General features: G+C 41.5%; 1 protein-coding gene across 1 annotated transcript; it reads left to right on the forward strand.

The window, feature by feature from the left end:
• The first annotated feature begins 14812 nt into the window (after positions 1-14812).
• Positions 14813-16021, forward strand: LOC101894744 (juvenile hormone acid O-methyltransferase-like). Its single transcript, XM_005179511.3, has 3 exons — positions 14813-15387; positions 15446-15729; positions 15789-16021. The coding sequence occupies exons 1-3, from the start codon at positions 15014-15016 to the stop codon at positions 16019-16021; spliced, it is 891 nt and encodes a 296-aa protein (XP_005179568.1). The 5' UTR covers positions 14813-15013.
• Positions 16022-16537: the final 516 nt, after the last annotated feature.

A 16537-nucleotide genomic window follows, 5' to 3' on the forward strand; every position in this document is an offset into this window, starting at 1 on the left:
ATCCCTTCACCCAATACAAAATTTCGTACCACTTCAGGACTTTTCGTACAATTATAGGACGCATTTTCGAACCCACCTCCATATCTCAATCCCAGATAACAAGTAAGACCTCAATATTCGGGATTCCAGTTTTATCTCTTCACCTAATAGCCATTTTAGTAGCACTTAGTACTTTTCGTACAATTATAGTACACATTTCCAAAATCACTGTCATATCTTAACCACAGACCAACAGTAAAATATGTATTAAATTTTATGATTTCAGTTCTATTCCTTAGTCAAAGGCCAAATTTAGTACCACTTAGTACTTTTCGTACAATTATAGTACATATTTCCGAAACAACCTTCATATGTCCAGGCTACACATGGACAGCGACCCTAATACCAAATATTTCAAGCAGCCAATGCCAAATTGTAACAAATCTTGTACTATTTAGTTCTGTTCGTACAATTATAGAACACATTTCCAACCCACCTCTTTATCACGAACCTACCATCAACAATGACTCCAATAAAAATTTTCAAAATTCCAGCTTCATCAATTAGCGCTAAACTAAACTGTTCCTAATTTAGTACCATTTAGTACAGTTCGCACACTTGGTACATATTTCCGAAACCATCTTCATATATCAAACTTACTTTCCAGCCTTGATTGTCATACCAAATTTTAAGTTCACATAACATTCGAATTTCCGAAACCCCTTTGGTACATCTGTCCTGCACTCCATCAGGGACTCCATGCAAATCTCAGAATTCTAGCTCATTTGCCCAATACAAGCTATTAAATTTCAGTGCATTAAAGTACTTTTCGTACCCTTCCAGTACGAATTTTCAAAAAACCCAGCCATATCACACGCCTACGTACCTAGACTGATCCGTGTGCAAAATTTCAAGATTCTACCTTCAGTTATTTTACTACTCTTTTATATATGAATATTGGTCTTCTGTAGGGACACGAATTTTAAAAGACCAACTGAAGAGTGTTTTCCGTCTCCAAAGTACATTATTTACAAACATTTCACTGTGTTATAACATACTTCTTCGAGACACACAAAGTTATTCATAATTATACATACATACATACATCTGGATGTAGAACAACGCATGTTGTTCATAGTCTTATCGCCAACATAAGAAACAAAACAATTCTAAATCTGGTGCCGGTAGACATTCCAACTCTTCACTCTTAACATAGAGGGAGAAAAGAAAAAAGAGAGTGGAAGATTCTCTCAGTTGTCCCACATTTATTTCAAAACAAAAAAAGACATTCGGAGAGTTTTCAAAATGCAATGAAAATGCATTTTGTTTGCATTTAACCGATACCTACGAGACGAGAGCGCCTTTTTAGGTTGCATTCAAAAGAAGGTCTATTGTGTTGCTAGACATATGTGAATCTGTAGGTTTGTCCTAATAAGTCGTGATGCGTTTGTGTGTGCGTGTTGGTTCTAAAGATTATTTAAATTTGTTGTTGTTAATCCTTGTATTGTTTAACAACTACCTGCTATGGCTTATCAATGCATTTGGATTTCTGCTACGATTTTGGATTTTCAATCGACGGGTGTCAATAGGTTGTCCCACACACATATGTTTTGAATATTAATTTGGAATTTTTTTTATTGACTTTATGAAACCTACGACAACATGGACAATACCAATTTTAAAGTATTACAATAGGTCTTTTATCTATAGAAAGTCTTCTAATAACTATAGAAGAACTTTAATGTCGTTCGCCTCAAAAAAATAGTCTACAATTAAAGTAGCAGGTTTTGTAACTATATAATAGAAGAAGTTCTTATAAAGAAGATCTTTAACAGTGCGAGATTTGTTAACCTTTAACTAAAGAGGTGGTGATTTTACCCTCTCTTCACATTTTGTTGAGGTTCTCCCTTCCATTGCGATGAATAAAATTACATGCATTGATTAAATGAAAAATAATCTATTTTTATACCCTCTTTGTATTAACTTTGTCATTTTGTTCGTAAAATCCCTAAATATTTGTCGTAGACCCCATAAAGTATATTTATTCACGCTCAGTATAAAATTCTGTCTGTTTGTTGATTACACGATACAACCCACATTATTTGACTTAGAGCTAGACCCGATAATCGATTTTTTGGTGATTTTCAACAATTTTTTTCACGAATTTGTCTAAAAATTGGTATTTGTTGGTCATAATGCTCCGGTGGCGCAGCTTTGTATGTATAGGTAGGTATAGGTTTTCATATAGTCCCCATTAAATGGTGCCTTTGTATATTCAGTATTTTTATTATTTTTGCCAATTTTTTCCACGGATTTGTCAAAAGATTGTTATTTGTAGTTCGTAATGGGCTCTAGCTCCGGTGGCGAAACATAGTATAGCCAAATATAACGGTTTTATGATTTTTGCCAAATTTTTCCACGGATTTCTTCAAAAATTGGTATTACTAGTTGGTGATGGATTCTAGCTCTTGTGGCGGAACATAGTATGTATAGGTCCAGGCTTTAGTATAGCGCACATATAACGATACCCACCGATATTCGGTATTTTGATAATCCCACTCACATTTACCCATGAAATTTTTTAAAATTTGGCATTTAGGAAGATTTGGTAGATGACAATCCTTGAAGTTAAAAATTGTCTATAGAGGTTCCCGTTTTGGTATTGCCTCCATATTACGGCCTCAAGTTTTTACTCATGAAAGCAAACAATTATCAAAAAATATTTTTAAATAAACTTTTTTTATAAAATTAAGAGGGGTAAAATTTTCCAGCACGTAATAAAATACGTCCTAAAATTTCACCTTGACAGTTAAAGGTCGTTGGTCTGAAGAGACGTGTAAAAGGTCTTCTGTCCACGGAAGGACTGTTTCATCTTTAAAATCTTTGGAAGTCCTATCAAAGATATACTGTCTGCAGATGGTTCCAAAATAGTTTCAAACTTTTTTATAAAATCTCTTGAAGGACTTCCCGTTACATACCGTTGGTCTGCAGAAGACATGTGCAAGGTTACATGTTTATGAAAATACTTGCTCAAGATCTTCTGACTCTTGATGACTTGTTAAAGTTTTTCTGCCAATAGAATATCTGTTAAATATCTTTATATTAAAGACCTGACGCAAATATCTTTATATTAAAGACCCGAGAGTCTCTGTTTGTCAAGTTACGTCTTGAGTTATCTTCATCTTCCTTTTATTTTCATTAAATTGAAATATGGATTTTGTACAATTTCAATTTCTCTTCGGACTGTAATTTGAAAGATTTTTAAGGGAACGACATTGGGCGCCATTTTTATACCATTCACCATAGATAGTATGGAGGGTGTATTAAGTTCGTCATTCTGTTTAGAACTCATCGAAATAGTAGTTTTAGACATAAAAAATCAGCGTAAAATTCTAAGACGATTTAGCCATGTCCGTCCGTCCGTCCGTCTGTTGTAATCACGCTAAAATCAAAACGAATAAAGGCAGGAAGCTAAAATTTTTTCAAAGACCTGTCTTTTGTCTGCAGGGAAGTCAAGTTCGAAGTCCACGATATCGTAAGGCCTGTAAAATTCTAAGACGTTTTAGTCCTGCCAATTCGTCCGCCTTTGTAATCACGCTGGAGTCAAAACAAATAATGATAGGAAGCTAAAACTTTGCACAGACCAGTCTATTGTCTGCAGGCAGATCAAGTTCGAAGATGGGCTATATCTGTCCAGGATATTGTATATCCCCCATATCCCACCGGATATTCGATATTTTGATGATTGTAGCTACAGTTTTTAATGGAATTGTCTGGGAATCCACACCTGGAGTTGCTTCGGAGTACTTCACCCTCTGGAAGACAATTTTCTATATTGGTACACGATATCGTATATCCCCCATATAACGGTACCTCCCTGGATTCGGCATTTTCGTGATTTTAGCCACATTTTCAATGGAATTGTCTAAAAATCCATACTAGAAGTTTTTTCTTAGCACTTTACCCTCTGGAAGAGAAATGCCTATATAGGTCCACGATATCGTATAGCCCACATATAAAGGCACCACCCGATATTCGGTATTTCGACGATTTTAGGGACATTTTCACCAGAGTTGTTTCAAATTTCGTAATTAGAATTCGTAATGGGTACTACAGCTTATGACAAAAAATTACGTGTGCAGGCCAACGTCTTCGTATAGCCTCCATGTAATTGTACCTTGTAACGACACGTTTCCCGCCTCCTGCTGGGGTATACTCAGGGTGGCAGGGTTCGTCACAGAAATTTATATTTTGCAGTGACGGAGAGGGAAGAAAATCAAGTTTTTTTTCTATTTTACAAATTCAATGGGTTTCTTTTATTATTATTTTTACTATATATACACACAATGTAGTTCGTCTAAGGACTACTGCTCGTGGTCATCGAAAGCCTCTCTGGCGACAGGTTGTTGCGTGTTGATACCTTCCCCGGATTGCATTCCTCTGTCCAGGCCCCTCGATGGCAAAAGTCGTCAGAACTGGTATGCAGGGAAACCTTTCGATACTTCTAAAAGGGGTTCGGGAGACCTTTCAGCCCTCTAGGTCGTAAGATTTCGAATATTGTAGTCGGGAGACTTCCCTCTCGTATATTATAGTCTCGAGACTTTCGATCCGGAAAACACTAATTTTGATATTCGGGAGACCTTTCGGCCCTCTCAATCATACAAATCTTCAAATGTTAGAGTCGGGAGACCTTTCGGCCCTCTCGATTGCAAGACACGCTAAATTGTATAGTCGGGAGACCTTTCGGCCCTCTCGATCGGAAAACACTAGTTTTATATTCCTGAGACCTTTCGGCCCTCTGGTTTATAAAAAGCTTCCAATGTTAAAGTCGGGAGACCTTTCGGCCCTCTCGATCGGAAAACACTAATTTTTATATTCGTGAGACCTTTCGGCCCTCTCGATCATAAAAATCTTCAATCGTTTAAGCCAGGAGACCTTTCGGCCCTCTCGATTGAAAAAAAACACTAATTTTTATATTCGTGAGACCTTTCGGCCCTCTCGATCATAAAAATCTTCAAAGGTTAAAATCGGGAGACCTTTCGGCCCTCTCGATTGAAGGAAACACTAAGTTTTATCGTCGGGAGACCTGTCGGCCCTCTCGATCGGAAAAAAAAACACTAATTTTTATATTCGTGAGACCTTTCGGCCCTCTCGATCATAAAAATCTTCAAATGTTAAAATCGGGAGACCTTTCGGCCCTCTCGATCGAAAGAAACACTAAATTTTATAGTCAGGAGACCTTTCGGCCCTCTCGATCAAAAAAAGGCACTAATTTTTAGATTCGTGAGACCTTTTCGGCCCTCTCGATAGAAAAAACACTAATTTTTAGATTCGCGAGACCTTTTCGGCCCTCTCGATCAAAAAACACTAATTTTTAGATTCGTGAGACCTTTTCGGCCCTCTCGATAGAAAAAACACTAATTTTTAGATTCGTGAGACCTTTTCGGCCCTCTCGATCACAAAACACTAATTTTTAGATTCGTGAGACCTTTTCGGCCCTCTCGATAGAAAAAACACAAATTTTTAGATTCGTGAGACCTTTCCGGCCCTCTCGATCATAAAAATCTTCATATATTAATCTTCACTTGCACTTTAGGACAGGTAGGGAATTGGATTGGGGTTATTAGTTCCTTAGTAAATTAACTTACCCCAAGATTTTTTTCCACCTGCTTCCAGCACGTTGCTTGGCTTCACCTTTTCCTTGTTTTTTTTTTACCCCGAGTCTTTGGTATCGCAGTCCTGATGTTCTGTCCGCGCGCGATCGACGTTCTTCACTGACTGCCCCCCAATTCGCTCAGCACATCCCCTTTAAAGACTGGGTTCTGCCACGGCGAATTGGTGGCATCGCTGCCATCTCCAATTTTCTCTGCAGTGATCGCCTGACTGCCCATTGGTTACCGTCGTCGAACAACGGTACCTTGTTTACCAACTTTTGATTCTCTCTCTCCCTTTCTCTGCCTCATTCCAAGTGACCGCTGTCCTGACCACTGCCTACCGTCGTCGGACAACGGTACCTTGTTTACACATTTTGCATTCCCCATGACTATTTTGTTGCCTACTGTACCCCAAAAATTATCACTCGAATGCAATTTATATTCTCTGTATTTTACAAGTTGGAAAAAAACAAAAGATAAAAAAAAATAGATTTAAAGGAGGGGAAAAAAAAACAAAAATATAAAAAAACAAAATACCATCCTGGCATTACACTTCTGTGTGGGGGAAAACGAGGTTTAGCGACTTTCCCCCCTCACACTGCTCTCCTCTCCCGGGGAATGACGATAGCGTCCCCCCTTCTATTGATATAAATGCGGAACGCCTGCCCGTCTGGTAAGAACACCACTCTCTTATATCGGCTATGTGGACGGTGGACGGCTAAGGCTTGTTGCACAAAAGGCTCCAACTGCGCGACTGTTCCTGCCGACAGTTGCGTTCTGAATTGGAATAGTGTACCTAAAGGGACGAAAATTTCGTCCTCGTTCTGGGCTTTTCCTGGACTTGTCATCTCGCTCGGGTTCCTTGTTGATGTGCTTGAGGCAGCCGACGGTGAGGTTGTATACAGCGACATCTCCGATGTGAGGGACTGAGAGCTCGACTCGGGTAGAACTCGTCCAACTATCGACTCGGAGCTTATGGGTGAGTAGGGTGGGATGTGTGAGGGTTGGCTTGCATCCGCCACCTCTAGCGCCGAGGTGTGGAATTGCGACACGGGCTCCCCCAGCAATGAGGACGAAGTCTGCAGCACTTCAGGATAAATAGGTGGGCTTGTGGGGGCGAGAACATATTCTTCCACTGACACAATTGGGGAAGGTGTGGTAGGATTCGAGGAACAGCGTGGCGGCGGGGCCTCACATTCCTCATCGCTCGATATCTCTATGACAGAGGAAATCGGCGATGTGATGGGGCAATAACGTTCCCTTTCGGTCTGACGCTGATGTCGGGCTATATCCTCCTCCGTCAGCCGTTCGACCATAACGAAACATGGAGGAAGAGCCTTTCCCATTGGGCAGGTCACATTGTCGGTGTTAGAGGTCACCCGTTGCAACCTGATTTTTAGGCCACTGGCCTCCAACTGGCGCCAGCGTTCTTTGTAGTACGCCTTGGTGTGTGGGGCGGCCTTCATCTGCACTTAATTTTTTTTCGTCACCTACAAATAAACAAAAAGGTCATAACAAGTGGAAAGATCAATTGGGAAGGGTTGGTGGGGTTGGATTTCCAGAGGGGAAGTAGGGCTTGAGTTCGCTTAGGTGGACACTACGAAGTTCTCCTGTTTTCAATTCCTTAACCCTCGCGATAACTGGAGATGGAAAGCTGACCACTTCATATGGCCCTCCAAATTTGGGCGCCAATTTTGCTGCGAAACTCTCCACGGATTTGGATTGTGGATGTTGTTTAACAAGTACCAGATCCCCAATCTGCGGCTTCCACGGACGTCGTCGCAAATTATAATATCGGCGTTGGTCCTCTCCGGCTCTACCCAAATGATGTCGTACAATTTTGAATATTTCTTTCAGCTCCCTTTCCTTGGACGCCGGGTCACGGTGAGTCTCCCCCGTCCCCAATACAACTTCATCAAAAAGTGCACTTGGTAGTCGTGGTTCTCGCCCTTGAACCAGGTACGCTGGACTGTACCCAGTCGTTTCCGAAGTGCTAGTGTTCAATGCCAGTATAATTTCTGGAATACATTCATCCCATCGGTTATGGTGTTTCCCGGCCAGCTGGGCCATCATGGTTTTAATTGTCCTATTTACACGTTCTGTCGGGTTTTCCTGTGGAGTGTATGGAGCAGTGAACTGGTGCCGTACGCCGATGCCCTTCAGAAACTTCCTCACTGTATTGCTGGTAAATTGACTGCCATTATCAGTTATGAAAATCTTTGGGGTTCCGAAGCGGGATAATATTCTTTCCCTGAACGATTTCACCACTCCTTCAGCTGTAGCCTTCCGCAAGGGAACCAGTTCCGTCCACTTTGAGAATCTGTCGAACAATACTAATAGCACGCTGTTCCCGTGTTTTGTTCTAGGCAACGGACCTACGAAATCTGCGCAGACCGATGCCCACGGTTCTTCTGGCACGGTAATTAACATCTGTCCAGCTGGAGCTACTTGATTCGGCTTGAATTCCTGACACAACTTGCAACTCCGGACAAAGTTTGCAACATCCCTGACCATACCGGGCCAGTAGTACCTGTTACACACACGATTAAACGTCTTTCTGATCCCCAAGTGCCCAGCTGCTGGTTGGCAATGATTTTCATTTAGTACTCGCTCTCTAAGGTAAGTTGGCACGCACAGCTTCCATGGCGTGGAGTCATCATCATTAGGGTGCCTAGCAATGTGTCGGAACAATTGATCGCCTATAATTGAATAATCCGAGAACTTTTGTGGGTTTTTCCTGACCTCCTCCATCCTTTTCCGCACCCAAGGACAAACTTCCTTGGCATCGACCACCGCCCGTTGTAGCAACTGTAATGGTTGTCTAGATAGCGCGTCCGCAACGACGTTCTGCTTCCCTTTCCTGTAATGAACCGTAAATTTGTGTTGTTGTAACTCTAAGGCCCATCGCGCCAATCTTCCGGTAGGGTTATCTATAGAGTTCAGCCATTTAAGGGATAGGTGATCGGTTACCACTAAGAACTCGTACCCTTCCAGGTAAGGTCTCATCTTCCGGATGCCCCACACTATGGCCAAACATTCCTTCTCGGTGGCCGAGTAGTTCCTCTCCGCACCGTTCAACGTCCTACTGGCATATGCTATTACGCGCTCCCCCTCTTCGAAATCCTGCGTTAAAACGGCACCTAGTCCATGCTCACTGGCGTCTGTTTGCAACTTAAACATCCTTGCAAAATCCGGGCAAGCCAGGACCGGGGCCTGGGTGAGTCTCATCTTCAATATCTCGAAAACAGTGTGATGATCCTCCGTCCACTTCCAGTGCTTTCCCTTTTTAAGTTGCGAAGTAAGAGGATATGCCAGTGTGGCAAATTCTGGTACAAAGCGCCGATACCACGATACGACTCCTAGAAATCTTCGCAACTCTCTTAAATTAGTGGGAGCTGGAATCTCTTGAATAGCAGCCACTTTATCGGGATCGGTATGTATGCCTTCTCCACTGACGACGTGGCCTAGATACCTAGTCTCACTTTTAAAAAACTCGCATTTTTCCGGATTTATCTTTAAATTGGCAGCCCTTAATCTGCGAAACACTTCACCTAAATTCTTCAGATGCTCCTCTAGTGTTTTCCCCGTCACAATAATATCGTCCAAATACGCAAAGGCGTGTGGTTCCAAATCCGGACCAATGACTCTATCGAGGGCTCTCTGAAATGTTGCCGGTGCCGAATGCAGCCCAAACGGCATAACTCTCCACTGATAAAGACCCCTCCCTGCAACTGTAAATGCCGTGTGCTTTTTGCTACTCTCTTCCATCGGGATCTGCCAATACCCGTCTTTCAAGTCCAAACTACTGACGTATCGGGCTTCCCGTAGCCTATCCAGTATCGCGGAAATTCGGGGTAGTGGGTAGGCATCCGGGTCGGACTTGCTATTTAAGTGTCGGTAATCCATGCACAGACGCCACGTACCATTCTTCTTTTTCGCTAACGTTATCGGAGAGCTGTAGGCACTTGCAGATGGTTCTATGTATCCATTGGCTAGCAGTTCATTGATTTTCCCATCAATAATTGCCTGCATTGCCGGATTTCGGGAGGCGTACCGCAGCTTAAAAGGCCGATCATCGTTGAGTACGATTTTATGTCTGGCCACCGTTGATAATCCATGTAAATCCCTAAACTTCTGCAACTCCTCCTCCAAAAACGTTCGTATCCTCCGTTGCTCTTCTGAATCATGGTCACACATCATAATGTTCCCACCCGAGCTGTTCCTTTCTGTTACATTCGACGTTTTACGGACCTCCGAATCTCCGCCTTGCCCAGCTGTCAACTGTCGATTGATTTCTTCCATATTATGTTGTTCCGCCTCTTTAGTTTCAAACCTGCATGTCAATCCCGCACAGGTGATTTCTGCGTCACACTTCGCAAGGCAATCCAATCCGAGGAGCACATCTTCCGTCGCATTAGGCATCACCAGCAACTTTTCTCGAATATTCCTATTACCAATCCAAATCTCTGCTTCCAATGCGTGATTAATGTGTCGCTGTGATCCATCCGCCAAGGTAACTACCAATCTCTCCGGCATCCACTTGCTCCCATCCGATATCAAACGGGCAAACTCCTCACTGACAAAACATCGAGTGGCTCCCGTGTCAACTGTCGCCTCTGCCTTTCGGCCTCCGATGTTAATCGTAGCAACTAGGCGTGTGGTGTCGAGGTCGAGGAACGATTTCATTGTTGAGTCTGGCTCTCTCCGGGACTCGTAACCCCCCTTTGCATACGAGTCCGATCGCCGTTTCCCGATCGGCGGCGGCAGCATTGGTCTGACCTCAAGTCGCTCTGTCCACATACCCAGCAGAATATGACTGGTTCTCGTTGGCAGTTATATGCGAAATGACCGTCTTGCCCGCAGCGTCTACATGCAGTTCTAGGGTTAATCCGGGGTAACTGCTGTTGCTGCCTTTCTTCCGGGTGCATCCTGCGATGCTGTTCCCGGGGCTGAGTCGTCAGAGGGGGTATGCTCTCCATGTCCTCCGCCATTTCCAACAGGTCGCTTAAGGTGAGGAAATCACGTCTCCTTATATACCATTGATATTCTGCCAATGCATTTCTAAAAATTCGATCCAGTTTTTGTTCCTCACTCAGGTCGCTATGCCTCATTAGATTTTGCATGTGCAGTGTATAATTTTTAAATGTTTCGCGAGGCTTCTGTCTCCTTTTCCGTATTTCGTCGTCCAAATGTTCATAATACCTTCGAGGCAGGAAGAATTTCAACAGATCCTGCTTAAAACCCGGCCATGATTTCCAATTCCGATTGTTGTTCCGGAACCAAATGAGGGCCCTTCCCACGAGGACTTCTGGCATTACGGCAGGTAGTAAATCCTGTTCTATCTCATGCATGGTGGTGAGTTCTTCAAGCCTCTCGATAAATTCCCATGGTTCCCGTTCACCTTCGTATGACACATTCCATTTACGAATTTGCTCTGCTATTCCTTTCATTACCGATCCGTGTGGCGACAGTGAGGCTCCGCTAGATGGGGCCCCCCGGCGTTGATCCGTCATCTCTTCATTGTGGTGTGGGCAACGTTCCCCTATGAATCTTGTATTCTGTTCATTCTGCAAATTCAAAGTTTCCATTTGATGCTCGACTTTTGTGGGAGATAACTCCACCCCCTCGGCCGTAGTCAGAGTGACCACGGGTAAAGTCCTAGGAGACTTAGACCTGGGAGAGGAAGTCGCTGCTTCGTGCTTTTCCTGCAGAATAAGGAGGTTCCGCAGGGTCTTCGGAGAATGTTCTTCCCCAAGAAATTGAGCGAATCTCCTCCTCAGTTCCTCCACCGTACCACTGGTGTCCCGGTCGTATTCACTCAAATAAGTAATAAGTTCTTCCTTGCGAAGGCTGTAAGCCCAGGACAATCGCAACGCACTTTCCATTTGGTAGTACCCTTTATGAATTTGTAAACACTGTTATAACAGTTTATTTCACCTCTCGTGTCCCTGCTCGGGCGCCACTGTAACGACACGTTTCCCGCCTCCTGCTGGGGTATACTCAGGGTGGCAGGGTTCGTCACAGAAATTTATATTTTGCAGTGACGGAGAGGGAAGAAAATCAAGTTTTTTTTTCTATTTTACAAATTCAATGGGTTTCTTTTATTATTATTTTTACTATATATACACACAATGTAGTTCGTCTAAGGACTACTGCTCGTGGTCATCGAAAGCCTCTCTGGCGACAGGTTGTTGCGTGTTGATACCTTCCCCGGATTGCATTCCTCTGTCCAGGCCCCTCGATGGCAAAAGTCGTCAGAACTGGTATGCAGGGAAACCTTTCGATACTTCTAAAAGGGGTTCGGGAGACCTTTCAGCCCTCTAGGTCGTAAGATTTCGAATATTGTAGTCGGGAGACTTCCCTCTCGTATATTATAGTCTCGAGACTTTCGATCCGGAAAACACTAATTTTGATATTCGGGAGACCTTTCGGCCCTCTCAATCATACAAATCTTCAAATGTTAGAGTCGGGAGACCTTTCGGCCCTCTCGATTGCAAGACACGCTAAATTGTATAGTCGGGAGACCTTTCGGCCCTCTCGATCGGAAAACACTAGTTTTATATTCCTGAGACCTTTCGGCCCTCTCGTTTATAAAAAGCTTCCAATGTTAAAGTCGGGAGACCTTTCGGCCCTCTCGATCGGAAAACACTAATTTTTATATTCGTGAGACCTTTCGGCCCTCTCGATCATAAAAATCTTCAATCGTTTAAGCCAGGAGACCTTTCGGCTCTCTCGATTGAAAAAAAACACTAATTTTTATATTCGTGAGACCTTTCGGCCCTCTCGATCATAAAAATCTTCAAAGGTTAAAATCGGGAGACCTTTCGGCCCTCTCGATTGAAGGAAACACTAAGTTTTATCGTCGGGAGACCTGTCGGCCCTCTCGATCGGAAAAAAAACACTAATTTTTATATTCGTGAGACCTTTCGGCCCTCTCGATCATAAAAATCTTCAAATGTTAAAATCGGGAGACCTTTCGGCCCTCTCGATCGAAAGAAACACTAAATTTTATAGTCGGGAGACCTTTCGGCCCTCTCGATCGAAAAAACACTATTTTTTAGATTTGTGAGACCGTTTCGGCCCTCTCGATCAAAAAAAGGCACTAATTTTTAGATTCGTGAGACCTTTTCGGCCCTCTCGATAGAAAAAACACTAATTTTTAGATTCGCGAGACCTTTTCGGCCCTCTCGATCAAAAAACACTAATTTTTAGATTCGTGAGACCTTTTCGGCCCTCTCGATCACAAAACACTAATTTTTAGATTCGTGAGACCTTTTCGGCCCTCTCGATAGAAAAAACACTAATTTTTAGATTCGTGAGACCTTTCCGGCCCTCTCGATCATAAAAATCTTCATATATTAATCTTCACTTGCACTTTAGGACAGGTAGGGAATTGGATTGGGGTTATTAGTTCCTTAGTAAATTAACTTACCCCAAGATTTTTTTCCACCTGCTTCCAGCACGTTGCTTGGCTTCACCTTTTCCTTGTTTTTTTTTTTTACCCCGAGTCTTTGGTATCGCAGTCCTGATGTTCTGTCCGCGCGCGATCGACGTTCTTCACTGACTGCCCCCCAATTCGCTCAGCACATCCCCTTTAAAGACTGGGTTCTGCCACGGCGAATTGGTGGCTTCGCTGCCATCTCCAATTTTCTCTGCAGTGATCGCCTGACTGCCCATTGGTTACCGTCGTCGAACAACGGTACCTTGTTTACCAACTTTTGATTCTCTCTCTCCCTTTCTCTGCCTCATTCCAAGTGACCGCTGTCCTGACCACTGCCTACCGTCGTCGGACAACGGTACCTTGTTTACACATTTTGCATTTCCCATGACTATGTTGTTGCCTACTGTACCCCAAAAATTATCACTCGAATGCAATTTATATTCTCTGTATTTTACAAGTTGGAAAAAAACAAAAGATAAAAAAAAAAATAGATTTAAAGGAGGGGGAAAAAAAAACAAAAATATAAAAAAACAAAATACCATCCTGGCATTACACTTCTGTGTGGGGGAAAACGAGGTTTAGCGACTTTCCCCCCTCACAACCTCCCAATATTCGTTATTTTGATGATTTTAACGACATTATTCAGCGGAATCGTTTCAAATTTCGTATTTAGAGTTCGTTATGAGTAGTACAGCCTGTGACCGAATTTTTTCTATGCAGGTTCAGGTCTTCGTATAGGCCCCATATATCAGTACCTCCCTTTATTCGGTACTTTGACGATTTTAGGAACAATATTCGCCGAAATTGTTTGAAATTTCGAATTTAAAGTTTCTAGTAGGTACGACAGCTTGTGACAGAAAATTGTCTATGCAAGTCCAGGTCTTCGTATAGCCTCCATATAACGGTACTTCCCAATATTCGGTATTTTGATGATTTTAGCGATATTATTCACCGGAGCTGTTTCAAATTTCGTTTTTAGAGTTAGTAATGGGAACTACAGTCTATGCTAGAAAATTGTATATGGAGGTCCAGGTCTTCGTATAGGCCTCATATATCAGTACCTCCCTATATTCGGCATTATGACGATTTTAGGTATAATATTCACCCAATTTTTTTTTTTTTTGAAATTTCTTATTCGAAGTTCTTAATAGGTACAACACCGTGTGACCGAAAATTGTGTATGCAGGTTCAGGTCTTCGTACAGCTCCGATATAAAGGTACCTCCCTGAATTCGCCATGTTGACGATTTTAGGTACAATATTTAACGAAATTGTTTAAAATTTCGTATTTGAAGTTCCTAACGGGTACTAAATCCTGTGACAGAAAATTGTCTATGCAGGACCACATCTTCGTATAACCTCCATATAACGTTACCTATCAATATTCGGTATTTTGATGGTTTTAGCTACTTTATTTACCGACCTTTTTTTTCAAGTTTCGTATTTGAATATTGAATATAACAAAAGTTTCCTGGTCTACGTCTTCGTAGAGACTCCAATAAAACGGCGACATCCTATATTCGGTATTTTTAAGATTTTAACAGAATTTTTAACGAATTTTATTTTTTTAAATTTCCAAATGCGTTTCAAATGGTGGGGGTATTCAAAGTTCGACCCGGTCGAGCTTACTGCTTTTTTACTTGTTTTAATTAAATTATATACCGAAAAAAATAATGACATCTTCTACATAATTTTGCGATTATCTTGAAGTAAAGCTCAATAATAAGTACGACCTTAAAAATAAAATGCCCCCTTCCCATCCTTATCACCATTGAAATCGTTTCCTATTTTTATGAAAAAATTATTTTCATAATTTTTGGAAAAATAACTCTCGAATTAATTAATTGGGGGCACAGTCCCGAATCAGAGCTGGTAATATAAACAATAACAATTTTAATTTAAACTCCTTAAAAATAAAAAAATAATTCATAGCTGAAACTATGAATCATCCTGATTGGTATGACAAGGCCAATGCTGCTCAACGACATGATTCTTCGGAGATTTTTCGCGAATATTACAAACAATTTCAATGGCGTTACGATGGTCGAGATTCGTTGATTGATGTTGGTTCCGGTAGTGGTGATGTTCTAATGGACTTTGTTTATCCTTGTGTACCGTGGAATTTTCAACGTCTTGTTTGTTCTGATATAAATTCCATAATGGTGGATTATGCTAAGCGAAAGTATGGTCAGCTGGCAAAGGTGGAATTTAAAGTTTTGGATATTGGTACGTGTAAAGAGTTGCCCAAGGATTTGAAACATCAATTCGATCATGTTACCTCGTTTTACACCCTAATGTGGGTGCAAAATCATAGGTGGGTGTAATAGGAACTTTCCCTTAAACATGTTTTTAAAATATTTGAGATTTTTCAGACAATGCCTTAAGAATATTTACAATCTGTTGCGAAGAGAGGGCGGAGATTGCCTTTTAGTATTCCTGGCCTCAAATCCAATATATGATGCCTATATGATGACAAGCCGTATAAATAAGTGGTCTAAATATATGTTTGATGTGGAATCTAAAATCTCACCTTTGCAATATGTGGAGAATCCTGATCAAAAATTTGCAGAAATTATGTCAGAAGTTGGGTTTTCCCAATTCGAGGTTAAGTTGCTGCACAAAAATTTCGAATATGATAATTTTGAGGTGTATAGAGGTAAGTAAAATGTAATCACTAATTACATTCTGTAGATTAATAATTTATTGATTTTTTAGCCAATATGAGAGCTGTCAATCCATTTATAGATCGAATACCTGCAACAATGCATGACGAGTATATGGACGATGTGATGTTAATGGTTCTAAAACTTAGGGGCTGGAAACCCCAAAAGTTGGATTTCAAGGCAAAATTCTCAATACCTTACGATCTAATTGTAGCTTCTGGTCGAAAATCTCCATGTTCTGTATATCAACAAATAAAAAAGAATCTATTGGGAAAATGTCCCTAAGATCAAAAATGTGATAATAAAATTATAGATGAAGTGAAACATTATAGTAAAAGTAACGATTGTAAAGGACCACTAATATTATTAAGCCGGAATATAGTCGACTCTGATTCAAGCTATAGATTCAATAGAGAACTTGAACACCAAAGCCGTACGTTCTCTGAGAAGAACTGAGTATGTTCTAAAACAAGTCAGTCGGCTTTGCCGACAGATGTATACCCTCAGCCAAAGTCGATTATTCAAATATATTTTGACTTCTTTTATGATTATTCAAATTGAAGTCGGTTCCAAAGGAATGGACCAATATCGTCCATTTCGCATCGGGCCTAAATAAATATCATATAAATATTACGATGCGCCACTATATTGGTTACTTCCTTCACTTTATATGAGAATTTTGAGAAAATGTTAAAAGGTGCGTGAGTGTAAAAGTCGACCGAAGTATTTCATTCTCATGCTTCATTTAATACAGATAAAAATACAGGGTGAGATAAAAAACTGCAAAAAAGTCAAACGCCA

The sequence above is a fragment of the Musca domestica genome, unplaced genomic scaffold (assembly GCF_030504385.1).
Source record: "Musca domestica strain aabys unplaced genomic scaffold, Musca_domestica.polishedcontigs.V.1.1 3, whole genome shotgun sequence".
NCBI classification, from domain to species: domain Eukaryota; kingdom Metazoa; phylum Arthropoda; class Insecta; order Diptera; family Muscidae; genus Musca; species Musca domestica.

Bases quoted from the DNA above. Each gene is read 5' to 3' on its own strand.
- LOC101894744 (XM_005179511.3), top strand. From the start codon at position 15,014: ATGAATCATCCTGATTGGTATGACAAGGCCAATGCTGCTCAACGACAT. The intron at 15,388-15,445 runs GTGGGTGTAATA...GAGATTTTTCAG, and splicing joins ATGTGGGTGCAAAATCATAG to ACAATGCCTTAAGAATATTT. The intron at 15,730-15,788 runs GTAAGTAAAATG...TTGATTTTTTAG, and splicing joins TAATTTTGAGGTGTATAGAG to CCAATATGAGAGCTGTCAAT.